Consider the following 13,452-nt stretch of genomic DNA (forward strand, 5'->3'; position numbering starts at 1 on the left):
CCTTGCTTGTGGGCACATCCCCAGTAGGGGGTGTGCAAGAGGCAGCTGATCGATGACTCTCTCATCGATGTTTCTAACTCTCTATCCCTCTCTCTTCCTCTCTGTAAAAAATCAATAAAATATATTTAAAAAAATAAAATAAAATAAAAAAATCCAATGGAATCTACAAAAAGGTAATAGAACTAATCCTAACTAATAATAATATGCAAATTGACCATCACTCCAACACAAGATGGCCAGCAGGGGAGGGCAGTTGGGAGGGACCAGGCCTGCAGGGGAGGGCAGTTGGGAGCAATCAAGCCTGCAGGAAAGGGCAGTTGAGGGGGACCCAGGCCTGCAGGGGAGAGCACTTTGGGGGACCAGACCTGCAGAGGAGAGCAGTTGGGAGAGACCAGCCCTGCAGGAGAGGGCAGTTAGGTGTGACCAGGCCTGCAGGGGAGGGCAGTTAGGGGTGACCAGGCCTTCAGGGAGGGCAGTTAGCGATGACTTGGTCTGAAGGGGAGCAGATAGGCATCAATCAGGCTAGCAGGGGAGTGGTTAGGGGGTGATCAGGCTAGTAGGCAGAAGCAGTTAGGGGCAATCGGGAAGGCAGGCAGGCGAGCAGTTAGGAGCCAGCAGTCATAACTGGTGGTAATAATACCAGCATTGTAATCTTATATTGAAGGTATAACGTGGGATAAAAAAAATATACAGATCATGTATCATAGAAATATATACTTGAAACCTACATAACCTTATTAATCAATGTCACCCCAATAAATTTAAGTTTTTAAAAAGATATAAGGCTCAATATACAAAAATCAATTGTATTTCTTTACACTAGCAACAATCAGAAACAAATATAAAGATGTCATTTACAAGACCATCAAAAGTAGAAAATATTTAGGAATACGTAACAAAAAGACCTGTACATTAAAAACTACAAAACATTGCTAGAGAAGTTAAAGAAGCCCTATATAAATGGAGAAACATACCTTGTTCATGAATCAGAGATTTCAATATTTTAAACTTTTCCCAAATTGATCTATAGATTCACCATAATCCCAATCAAAATCCCAGCAGGAAAATTTATCTTATTTATTTTAGAAATTGACAAGCTACACCTTAAAATTCATATGTAAATGTAAGTTACTTGGCATACTGCCCACCCCCAGAAAAAACCCTTGAAAAGGAAGAGTGAAGTTGGACGGTCAACACTACCTGATTTCAAGATGTACTATCAAATTACAATAAATTTTAAAAAACACTGTGGTACTAGCAATAACACAAATAGATCACAAGAACAAAAAAGGAGTCCAAAAATAGGTCCACACATAAATGTGAACTGAGTTTTGGAAAAACTACAAAGGCAATTCAATGGTAAGACGGTGCTGTAACAATAGGATATCCATGTGCAAAAAAATAAACTTCAACTCATATTTCAAGCATATTTACAAAGTTAACTAAAGAAGGATCACAGACCGAAATATAATCCTAAAATTAAAAATCTGCTAAAAGAAATCATAAAATGAAAATCTTTGTGACCTCTCTGTAAGAAATCAATAAAATATATTTGAAAAAAAACTAAGAAAAGTTTGATTATATGGACTTAAAATTAAGAATTCCTCCTCTTTCAAAGAAAATGTTAAGAAAATTAAGACAATTCAAAGTTGGGGGAGAAATCTGATAAAATACTTTTATCCAGAATACAAAGAATTTTCACACCTGAATAAGAAAACAAACAATTTAAAAACAGGTAAAAGATTTGAGCAGCCACTTCATCAAAGAAATTATACAGTGATAAATAAGCACATGAAAAGAAGCTCAATGTTATTAGATATCAGGGAAATACTAATTATAACCACTACATACTTCTTAGTGGCTGAAATTAAGAGGACCGGCAATAAGTGGGGTTGGTGACTTGTGGAGAAAATTAGCTAGCTAGCTTAGACAGACAGGAAGAGGGGGTCCAGGGAAGATGGAGGCATTTCTGGCCTGAGCAATTAAAAGCAGCCTTGACCTGATCAGCTGCGAGAGCTATCAGGGAGATTAAAAGCAACTCCAACCTGAACAGATAAGATGCATATGTGAAGGGCAGAAATAGCTCCAAGACTTTGAAACTAATACTAAGTAACAAAATAACCAATGAGGAAAGTACAGGGGTCCTAAATTAAGGAAGGGTCCAATTAGAAAGGGTCAAGTTCAGACAAAGAACTACAGTCTTTATAAAGCCAGAGACAAAGAGATTTACAGATTTTTTAGATTTACTACTAGATTTTTCCCACTAGAGAGAGAAAACAGGCTTTTCCCATTTGGGGACTCCTTCTCAGGGCATCCTCTTTGGGGACACCCCTGCCCAGATGGAGTTTGTATATGCTTCCAATAAACTTCTACATTTTTATTTTAAAAATCTTTTAGTTCTCGAATTTATTCTTCAATTTTGTCGGATAAGGACCCACGAGAAGTTTGCACCACGAACCGCCCGTTTCAATGAGAACGTAAAATGGTAAAAAACAGTATGGCAGTTTCTTTAAAAAATTAAATAACTGCCACATGATTCCAGCCATTCCACTCCTAAGTATTTATCTAAGAGAAAAAAAAAATGTGCTATACAGGTATACCTCAAAGGAGCTTTATCTGCAATAGCTGAAGCTGAAAACCCACATGTCCATCAACAGGTGAATGGGTAATCAAGCTGTGGCACATTTATACAATGGAATACTACTCAGCAATAAAAGCTATGTGCTATTGACATACTCAACAACAATACTGTTGAATTTCAAAAGAATAAACTGAATAAAGGAAATTACACAAAAAATAAATATTGTATAATTCCACATAATTCCACATTACACACACACACACACACACACACACAATACAAACTACTCTACGGTGACAGCAGGTCAGTGACAGACCAGGGAAGAGAGTAGGTGCAAGTAGGGATGGAAGTAAGGGATTCCAAAAGAGAAAAAGTAAACTTTGGGGAGTTACTATTCTAATTGTCTGGATATGTTCCTGATCTTAATTGTCATGATGGCCAAAAATTACACAATTATACGCTTTAAAAATATGTGCAATTTATTGTATTGTCAATTATACCTCAATAAAATTATTAGAAAGAATGGCCCAACAATAATCAATATATTAGCTAAACAAGAACTCATCTTTTTCTTTTTAAATCTAGAAGGCTGAATTGTTACTTTGCCATAGATGATGAAAATTAATATTTAGTCACTACATGTCAGGCATTACATGTGCTAACTTAGTGTAATTACTTAAAGTTATCAGTTATATACATAAAAAAGGGGGGGTTGGGGAGATAAGAGGAAAACACAAAACTTTTGAAACTAGACAAGGTTTTAATTCTTTAAAAAATAACTCTTAACTTCCAATTCCTACATATCAAATATCTAGCAGTATTTTCAGAGTCAAGTTCTATAAATTCAGCTGGAATTGTCCTATAGTGGGAACCCATGCCTGAAAAAAGTTTACACTGGATGTTTAAATGTTATATATTTGGGTCCACTGAATTATATAAGTATCTACTACGGCCATACCACCCTGAACACGCCCGATCTCGTCTGAATTATATAAGTACCTTAAATAAATGGCAGTTCAATCTAAGGGTTAAAAAAATATAGTTCTGATGAAACCAAATCAAAATCAAAATCCTGTGTAACTGGCAATACTCAATTACTTTATGTGAAACTTGTACCTGTTTCCAAAAAAGGGTCTCAAGTGTCTCTTCTATGCACTATATTTTGACAAGGTTTCTAAACCTCAGCACCATTGACATCTAGAGCTAGATTATTATTGTGAGAGATTTTCCTGTGCATTGTAAGGTTTTTGTTTTTTGTTTTTTCAACATTCCTGCTACCCACTAGATGCTGGAAGCACCTCCCCCAAGTTTTGACAGCAAAAATGTTTCCAAACATGAACTTCCTCAACACAGAGGGCAGGGGATCTGAAATCACAATGTTCTCTATTTGAAGGTTCTTAAGGATATTTTAAACGTTTTTATACGGTATATGTTCTACTTTAAAAAAAAAAAAAAAAAAAAAAAAGCCCATAAGTCACTAAAAGGTAAAAGGATTTTTTTTTTTTTAATTATTGTTTTGTTTCCAAACCAAGGAAACCAAGCCATACAAAATGTGCGATATGTGTGACCACTTAATTTAGATCTTGTCTCCTCGGTCATGGAAGAAATTTCTGTCAGAAAAGTATATATGAGCCATTCCTTCACTGTAATATTAAAAAAGTATGGCTTAATTTAGGAAACGTCAATACTCCACTGATATTCAACTTTATAGTTCTGCCACTCATTACTCAACCTACAGTTTATCCCAAGTAGGTGTCAAATTCCATGAAGTCTTCAACTTCAAACTTCCATTATCTGTGATACGTCTCTTACACTCACACATTCTTTCTTTTTCTCATTCTCTCAGCCAAATGTTTTCTTCAATGAGTTAGTTCTCAAGTGGAATGAAGACCATAAATTAAAAGATCACAGTCTCAACTACATTTAGGAAATTTATATTTTCTTGAAAGCTGGGCTTCTTTTTTATACCATTAAACAGTATTTAATTGTTTTCTTTCTATTCCACATCCTACTTACGATAAAGATGTGCTGTCATAAATGTAGGAAAAGTAAAAAACATACTGGAGATATGAAATCTGGGCTCCATTTCTGGCTCTGCCCTCTAGTACCTGGATGGCCACCTGACATCAGCTTTCTCATTAGTAAACAATGGAGGATAATATCTAGCTGTACGGTCATTGTGAGGATTAATTATAAGTTATGTGAAATCATTTTGAAAACAGTGAACCACTCTACACATGTTAGGTGTTACTGGTGGTATCCTGGCAGTGTGATGTGATGTGATGTGATGTGTATGGTACGGTTCGGTATGGTAGAGAAACAGGCACCTCAAATAAGGGACTTAAATCACGGAATAAACTCATTAGGAAGAAAGCTTGAGACAAATTCTAAGCCAGGGCTCATTCATACATTTGGGTTCAAAATTCCATTCTGGCATTAACTCTGTATTAACTCGGGCAAGCTAACTTTCCTTTTCACCTCAAATTTCATCAAAAAGATCCAATTACTGAGCCAGATAAGTCCATAAATACTATTACAGCCCTGTGAGTCTACGAAATGACCCACTATCCAAGATTCCTCTAACACTATATCCAAAATGCAGCACTCTTTGGTCTGCCAGCAAAACAGTACTACTGAGTAGAGGGACACAGACGATAAAAAAAAATTCTTAATAAAAGTAGATTCCATGTAACCTCCAGGGGCAAAGGAAGCCGTAAACTGCCTGGTCTGCTGTGATTAATCCTACTTCTCTCCACGGGGCAGGAGCGCTGAGCCAGGTGCATTACCGAGGGCGGGGCTCCTTCCCACAGGCTTTTTGGGGAACCACCCACTTTCCCAAAAAAGGTGCCACTGCCTCCTCCTGGCCCTCATGAGGCCAGAAACTTGAACACCACACGTCCAGGTCTAAGCTGTCCCAGGGAGGATTATTTTCACTTGGGCAGGGACGGCGGGAGTCATCTATCAGGCAAACACATCCTATAAACACCATTCATTATCCACGGCACCTCGTCCACCCAAAGCCTGAGAAAGATCTGTTTTAAGATAACGCTAGTTAAAAAAAAAAAAAAAAGACCTGGGATTATTCACTCAAAATTAGATAACCCTGTGTTACCGGCAATTAGTGTCTGACAAGCGCCAAGTTTTCTCTTCCCCAAATTAACCGCCCTCCCGGCCCCCGCCGGCGCCGCTCCGCGCCGGGCCGGGCTCCCTGGGGAGTCCCCGGTCCCCGGAGGCGGGCGGGCCGCCGCCGCCCCTCGCTCCTCACCGATGACGCATCGCAGGTGCTTGAGCCGGGTCAGCGCGTCCTTCTTGGTGTCCAGCACCTTCTGCGTGGATTTCTTCACGTCCCCGTGCGGCTTCTTGGAGAACATGCTGCCGCCTCGGGCCCCCCTCGCGGCCCGGGCCCGGCGGCGGAGAGCGGAGCGAGTGGGCGGGGAGGACACTAGCGCCAGAGACTCATTCACTCCCCGGCCTGGCGGCCCCGGAGCAGCCGACTCCTCCCAGACCGCGGCCGGGCCGCCGCCGCCTTCGCTCCGGCCCCAATATGGCGGACCGCTGCTCCGGGCGGGCGCGGAGCCGGGGGACCCGGGGAGGCCGCCGCCGCCGCCGCCGCCGCCGCCCGCTTCCTGTGGCCGCCGCTCGCCGCCGCGGCCGGCCCGGGACCGGCGGCGGGGGTGGGGCGCTGGCGTCGGCGGCGCTCTCCCCTCTCCCGGAGGCCCCCTTAAGGCGAGAGCGTCTGTAGCAGCCTGGATCCTGCAGGAGCCGAAAAGAACCGAGCGCAGGGGATTTCACGACTCTGCCGTCAAGTGGAGAGGGTCCCCGTGGCAACCGTCTTCTGACGTCTGACGTCAAGGCTTCTTGACGTCATGCCAACGTGAGATCACCCGTGGCATGATCCCCTCCCCTTGGCTTTCCTGGGTAAGCAGGCAAAGGAGAAGCCCAAGAGAGGCAGAGAAGGTAACTCCTGCGTGCGTTGTGTGAAGCAAACTCCCAGAAGAGTATCATGTACTTTTTTTGTTTACAAAGGTCCTTCATCTCTACTGTGAAAATAGCTCCAAAATATCAAAGCAGACGTGTGCGATACAGTTGAGGTGCCAATGCTGAAGACTGTTATAACGCCCCTTCATTTACTAATTTGAATTTTAAGTGATTTTTGTTTGTTTTGCAAAGCGATGATTAACAACTTGCTGTAGTGTAAAGATTTGTAGGGTTTCTAGTACATCTTCTCGATTAAAATTATCTTGTACAAATAAGTTACGCTGTTACCAGAAAAATTACAGGGCAAACAAATATGGAGAACTTTAGGTTGAGTTTTTCTAGTATGTAAAGAGTACCCAAATCCAGGAGGAAATTAAGGCACAGGTAGAAGAATTAGTAGAGAACATGGGGGAAAAAAATCACGAAAGTGTATACACATAACGAAAACATGTGAAAAATATTCACATTCATTAGCAATTTCAAAAACCAAATTAAAACAAATTTTAAAACCATTTTTAAAAAGCTGTATTAAGGTGTGATTGATATACAATAAACTACATATTTTCAAAGTGTACAGTTTGGTAAGTTCAATGTTTGCATACAACCATAAAAACATCACCACAATGAACAAACTATGCATCACTCCCTCAAAATTTCCTTTGCCCCTTTGTTATCCCTTCCTCCCATTCCCACACCCCTGGTCCCCCAGGCAACCACTGAGCTTTCTTTCACTTAGAGTTTGCATTTTTTAGAGTTTTATATAAATGTAAGCATAGAGCATACTCTTTTTGGAGGGTTAAGGGGGGGGAGCGGGTTAAGGCGTGGGGAGGAGTCTGGCTGCTTTTACTCAAATTAGATCTTTACTAATCAGAGAGAGGATTATTTCAGTACTTGGATATTTACTAATTAGTGAGATTAATAAAGATTTTTAAATTAGCCATCTTACTGATGGTGAGTGTGACACCAGACACTTCTATTGCTTGCGGGGAAGAAGCATTAATTACTACAGACTTACTGGAAATTAAAATTTGGGGTTATGGCCCTGTCCGGGTTGGAACATTTTTCCAATATGCCAGTGTTTTGGGTTCCATCCCTGGTCAGGGCACACACAAGTGTCAACCAATAAATGCGCGAATGGACATCATTTGTGCTCTCTCTCTCCTCCCCCCCACTTCCTCTCTCTCTTTTTCTCTATCTTCCCCTTCCTTTCTCTCTAAAAAAAAAATTGTCATTATGTATCATGACACAAAATATTTATATATCTTGATTCATTAGTTCCACTTTTAGAACTCTATTCTAAAAATAAATAAATAAAATGGGAAAATTACATACCAAAGTATAATTAAAGCATAATTAACAACACTGAAAGACTGGAAATAATATGAATGTCAATCAGAAAGGAGATGATTATTCAAAAGGTGGAATGTTATACAGCCATGACATGTGAAAACCTTTTATTGACATGGAAACTTTTTAATGACATGGAAACTACTCAAGACAATGTTAAGTGAAAAAGCAGATACCCAAACTGAAAATATGTATGTTATCAAAGCTGGGAAAAATTATGCATATAAATTACAGTTAGAAAAAATATTTTTAAATACTCTAAAATTGTGATTATATCTACAAAGTATAATTGCAGGTTATTTTCATTTTCTTCTTTATAGTTTGCTTAGTTTCTTTTCTTTTTTTTACAAAAAGCATAAATGGCTTTTAGAATTTAAAAAACAAATTTTTAAAGAAAATTAAAAATTCTAATGCACCAATTTTACACTCACAAAATAAATTAAGACATATAGAAACAGAAACTCCTTAAAACAAGGGCTTTATTAATCATTTACTTTGCCGAAACCGGTTTGGCTCAGTGGATAGAGCATCAGCCTGTGGACTCCAGGGTCCCGGGTTTGATTCCAGTTAAGGGCATGTACCTTGGTTGCATGCACATCCCCTGTGGGGAGTGTGCAGGAGGCAGCTGATGGGTGTTTCTCATTGATATTTCTAACTCTCTATCCCCCTCTGTAAAAAAATCAATAAAATATATAAATAATAATAATAATAATAATAATAATTTATCTTTATGTCCTACTATAGCACAGAATAAGTATTTTTTGAGATTTAAATTGTTATGCTTACATTATAAAATATGTTCTTTTGATAATAGAAGAGCCATTCTGACTATCATTTATTTGGTGATTTAGACACTTGTGTCCCTGTCTGTAACCCAGATCTCTTTTCTGAGATATTAATTGGACCTCGCATTTAGAAATTCCACAAACTACTCAAATGTAATATATATATACACAAAACTTGTAGTCTTTGTCTTGCTTCTTCCCAAATCTTATCTTTCTTCTTCACCAAATATCTTCATTGATAATACCATTTGTCAATCCAGAAATTAGTATCAGTTTAAGGCTTCTTCTCTCTTGGCCGATTTACTCCCCACCCCCACAACATAGCAGGATTTGAGCATCCATTCCTTTCTAATGAAATTTTAAGAGTTAAAAACACACAAACACAAACCATGCTTCACTGTCCGAGTTAGACTTCAGCTTTCTGGCACCCTGAGCAAAGCAAGTGACGGGGCACATAACCAGGTCAGTCCAACAAAACTTACTCCTACAAGTATTGGAAAAGAGAAACTCGTTTTTTCCAAGATGATGGCTTGGAATTGCTAGGAACCAGCATATGAAAGGAATTGCTGAGGATTAAGCAATAATCCAGGAACAGAGGGGATAGTTAGAAAGAACAGACTGAGCCTTGATAACATTCTTTGGGTATTTGAATCCAACTTGCCTGAGTACCATGATCTTTTCTATTTCACAGGCCAAAAAAGTCCTTATTTTGCTAATTCCAGTTTCAGTCCCTTGCAACAGGAAAAATCCTGATTTACACATTTTAAATATATTCTCCCAGGCTGAGTAGAGATTACAAATTTTAAAAAAGCAAAACAAAAAACCAAAATTGCTTGTAAATAATATTGCAGCACTCTCCTGAAGCCCTCCAGCAGTGCTTCCTGTTGTCTTTACATGACATTCACCACACTCGGTTATGGTCCTTCTATGCTTCCTCTCCATTGTATTGGACTGCAATCTCTCCTTAAGACAAGTTTTTGGGTCCCACTGGCGTGGTTCAGTGGTTGAGCATCGATCTGTTAACCAAGAGGTTGCAGTTTGATTCCATTTAGTCGAGGCACATGCCTGGGCTTGGGGCTGGATCCCCAGTGTGAGATGTGTAAGAGGCAGCTGACCAGGGATTCTCATCATTGATGTTACTATCTCTCTTTCCCTCTCCCTTCCTCTTGAAAATCAATAGAAATATTTTTTTAAAGGGGGGTATTGGCAAAAAATATTTTTTATAATTATTGTAAATAAGGGCAAGCCACTGTTGCAGGGAATCTGTCCATCCCTCAATAAATTTCCCTTCCACTTAAAAAAAAAAAAGGACAGGTGTGCGTGTGTGTGTGTATGTGTGTGTATGTGTGTGTGTTTCATGTTCCATAATTCAAGGCTCCGAGGATTGTCTTCTCTCTCTCTCTTTCTCTCCTTCCCCTTCTCTCCTTCTGTCTTCCTCTATATATATCTGTATCTGTTTCTCTCTTTCTCTGCCCTCCCAATGGCACCAGGCATGAGTAGACATTTTCAGGGAAAGCATGAGTAAATACTAGGCACTCAATAAATGCTTACTGAGTTTATGCAAATATAATAAAGCTGCTGTTTTTGCTGTCAATTCCGGAACAGTAATCTGCCTATCGGGGGACACCAGAAGTGCAGAGAGGATGCTGGAAGGAGGACAAAGACAGGAGCGGACCAAAATGTAAGCAAAGCCAATCTTTTACTTTATAGGCTTTGATTCATGGGGAAACGTGTTTTATGCTTTCCTTAAAGTTTGAGGTGGAATTTAAAAAAAATGTTATGCTGATCTATTTAAATGGTGGGTGTTAAATTGATATTAGGGTCTTAACATATCAGAATGTTGTATATGGTTGAGAAAAGAATAAGGATATAAAGAATAAGATAAAAGGAAAAGAAAAAGAATGATAGTCTTTATTAAACATTTCCATGATTTATCTATGAAAATTAGCATAAGTTATGGTCACCAGAGACAGACAGAAAGATAAACTTGGAGGCTACAGTTGGGGCAATTTATTGTGTCCTAACTCTATTACTAAGAATTATTTCTATATATTATTTATGTGTTTTCTTTCATACATTTTCTCTGTTTGCTATATCATATCCCAATTTTTTAGTTGCAAACAACTTGACAACTAAAAGACTTATAAGCAGAACTATATATTTTCTACAAAATTCATCTTGGTTTCCTTTCTATTGTATTATTTTTTAAATCCCCCTTTCCTTATTTGTACCCCATGTTAACATGGATATGTTGTCACTTTTTCATCTGCAAAGAAAAATTTGATATCCTATAACACTGATGTAGTCAACCAAAGAATCTGCGGTAACTGAAAAATGTCAGTGAAATTGTGCATGGTACAAGTTAGAGTTGTTCTTGGAAACCCGCCTCTATAAAATAGTTTCGTTAGGAGTGAGCCTGCTTGTTTGTGAGGTTGTTTCCTCCTGCGTTCTCACTCAGTGCTGTGGGTCAGTCCTAGGCTCTCCCATGGGTCAGGAGAAAGAGCATTTCCGGTCACATGCATGGGAGACTGTGGTCTTGTGGCAGGATTTGTTCGGGAAATCTGCCCCTGCCCCTTGGGTTTCCAATGTCCCAGGGCCTCTGTCCCTCCATGGGAAGAAGTCCAGCCACGTCTTCAGCAGGACCAAAATAAAAGCCAGTCTCCAGAAGCTGTGCTTCATCTTACTCCTTGGGGGTCTGCGCATCTTCTGCAGGCCCCAGGTGGCCACTAGACCTACATGGCTGTTTTCCTGGGTGAATGCAGACCGCGGGGGGGGGGGGGGGGGGGGGGGGGGATTAGATAGGGGGAGAGAAAAGGACAGGGATTAACCAGGAGCTTTTTCTAAATAACCAATCAACTTTCCAAGTTTTCATAGGCTTCTGATGGGGTCCACCCCCGAGCCAAATATCTTTTTCTCAAGTTAGACTGACAGGCCTCTATGGCCAAACATTTTGTGCCATTTTGACTTATATTGCAAATGTCATTATCTGCTCCCGCTTCCCCTTTAATCCAGAGCCAGAGGTGGGAGAAGGGAAGGGTGTTGGTCTTTGGCCGGGCAATGCTGGGATCCTCTGGAATGTGTGTGAAACTGGAGCTTCCTGGAGAAGCAAAACAGGCTCAATGTTCCCAGCTGACCATGCTTAACAATGTCTGGCTTCCCTTGTTTTCTTCCTATTAATAACCAGCTAACTACGGTAACAATAGTGCTAGCCCTTTCCAAAATATTTGATCAGCATAGAAAAATTTAAAAATACAGCAAAGAAGGGTGCTGTAATACTTTTGCCAAAATTAGGTTTAAAAACAATACTTTGCTTAATTGTAGCTTGTTTCAATGACAGCCCTAAAATTGTTTTTAGGTTTACAAAAATCTAATTAGTACCTCCATGCATGGCCTACATGTTTGTATCATCAAGGTTACAGGGCTTATTTTGAGGAAGCATTATGATATATTGGAAAAATAATAAATTAATCAAGGGATTTGATTCCTTACAGTATCAGTTTTCTCATTAATAAATCAAGATAAGTTTTTGTGAAATTCAGAAATTAATACTGTGTTTTCAATTATGATTTTTATAATTACATCTGAATTAGACATTCCATTTCAGCATTTACTTGCTCTAGGATCCCTGGCATATAGTTTAATCTCTTTGAGCCTTGTTTTCTTCACATGTAAACTGTATCAGTACATGTGATAATTAGGTGAGAAATACCACTGTCCTCATCCATAGGGGCACGATTTTTTGCCAGTCTCTTCCAGCACCCCCCACTCCCCTTTTCCCCTGAGAATGGTCAGTCAACTCCCTTTCTATGCCCCTGATTCTATAATATTCACCAGTTTATTCTGTTCATCAGATTTTTTATTCGCTTGATTTTTAGATTCACTTGTTGATAGATATGTATTTGTTGTTCATAATTTTTATCTTTACCTTTTTCTTTTTCTTCCTCTTCTAAAAGAATACCTTTCAGCATTTCATATGATTCTGGTTTGGTGACTCCTTTAGCTTTTTCTTATCTGTGAAGCTCTTTATCTGACCTTCAATTCTGAATGATAGCTTTGCTGGGAAGAGTAATCTTGGTTGTATCGATAGGTTCTTGCTATTTATCACTTTGAATATTTCTTACCACTCCCTTCTGGCCTGCACAGTTTCTGTTGAGGAATCAGCTGACAATCGTATGGGTGCTCCCTGGTAGGAAACTGTTTTTCTCTTGCTGCTTTTAATATTCTCTCTTTGTCTTTTGCTCTTGGAATTTTAATTATGATGTGTTTTGGTGTGGTCCTCTTTGGATTCCTTTCGTTTGGGGTTCTGTGCACTTCCTGGGCTTGTAAGTCTATTTCTCTCACCAGGTGGGGGAAGTTTTCTGTCATTATTTCTTCAAATAGTATTTCAGTATTTGTTCTCTCTCTTCTTCTGGCACCCCATAATTTGTATGTTGGTATACTTGAAGTTGTTCCAGAGGCTCCTTATACTATCTTCGTATTTTTGGATTCTTTTTCCTTTTTGCTTTTCTGATTGAGTGTTTTTTGCTTCTTTGTATTTCAAATCTTTGACTTGATTCTTGTGATCCTCTAGTCTGCTGTTAGATCTCTGTATATTATTTTTTATTTCAGTCAGTGTATGTTTAATTTCTAGTTGGTCCTTTTTCGTATTCTCAAAGATCTTGCTAAATTTATCAGCCATTTCTAGGAAATTCTTGAAAAACTTTATAACTGTGGTTTTGAACTCTATATATCCAGTCATTTGCTTTCCTCCATTTCTTTCAT

General features: G+C 39.2%; 1 protein-coding gene across 13 annotated transcripts in view; it reads right to left on the reverse strand.

The window, feature by feature from the left end:
* Window positions 1-6,369, reverse strand: part of RALGAPA1 (Ral GTPase activating protein catalytic subunit alpha 1) — a 224,591-nt gene extending 218,222 nt beyond the window's left edge. For 4 of the 13 annotated variants that reach the window (XM_045585379.1, XM_036451922.2, XM_036452055.2 and 1 more), the window contains exon 1: window positions 5,847-6,367. In XM_045585379.1, coding sequence (XP_045441335.1) covers window positions 5,847-5,952 — 106 coding nt within the window. In that variant the 5' untranslated portion in view covers window positions 5,953-6,367. Of the gene's footprint in view, window positions 1-5,846 lie in introns of all 13 variants that reach the window. The other 9 variants (XM_036451938.2, XM_036451914.2, XM_036451956.2 and 6 more) reach the window with 4 other exon arrangements.
* Between the last annotated feature and the right edge of the window lie 7,083 nt (window positions 6,370-13,452).

This window comes from Pipistrellus kuhlii, unplaced genomic scaffold, assembly GCF_014108245.1.
Source record: "Pipistrellus kuhlii isolate mPipKuh1 unplaced genomic scaffold, mPipKuh1.p scaffold_m20_p_1, whole genome shotgun sequence".
Taxonomy (NCBI): Eukaryota; Metazoa; Chordata; class Mammalia; order Chiroptera; family Vespertilionidae; genus Pipistrellus; species Pipistrellus kuhlii.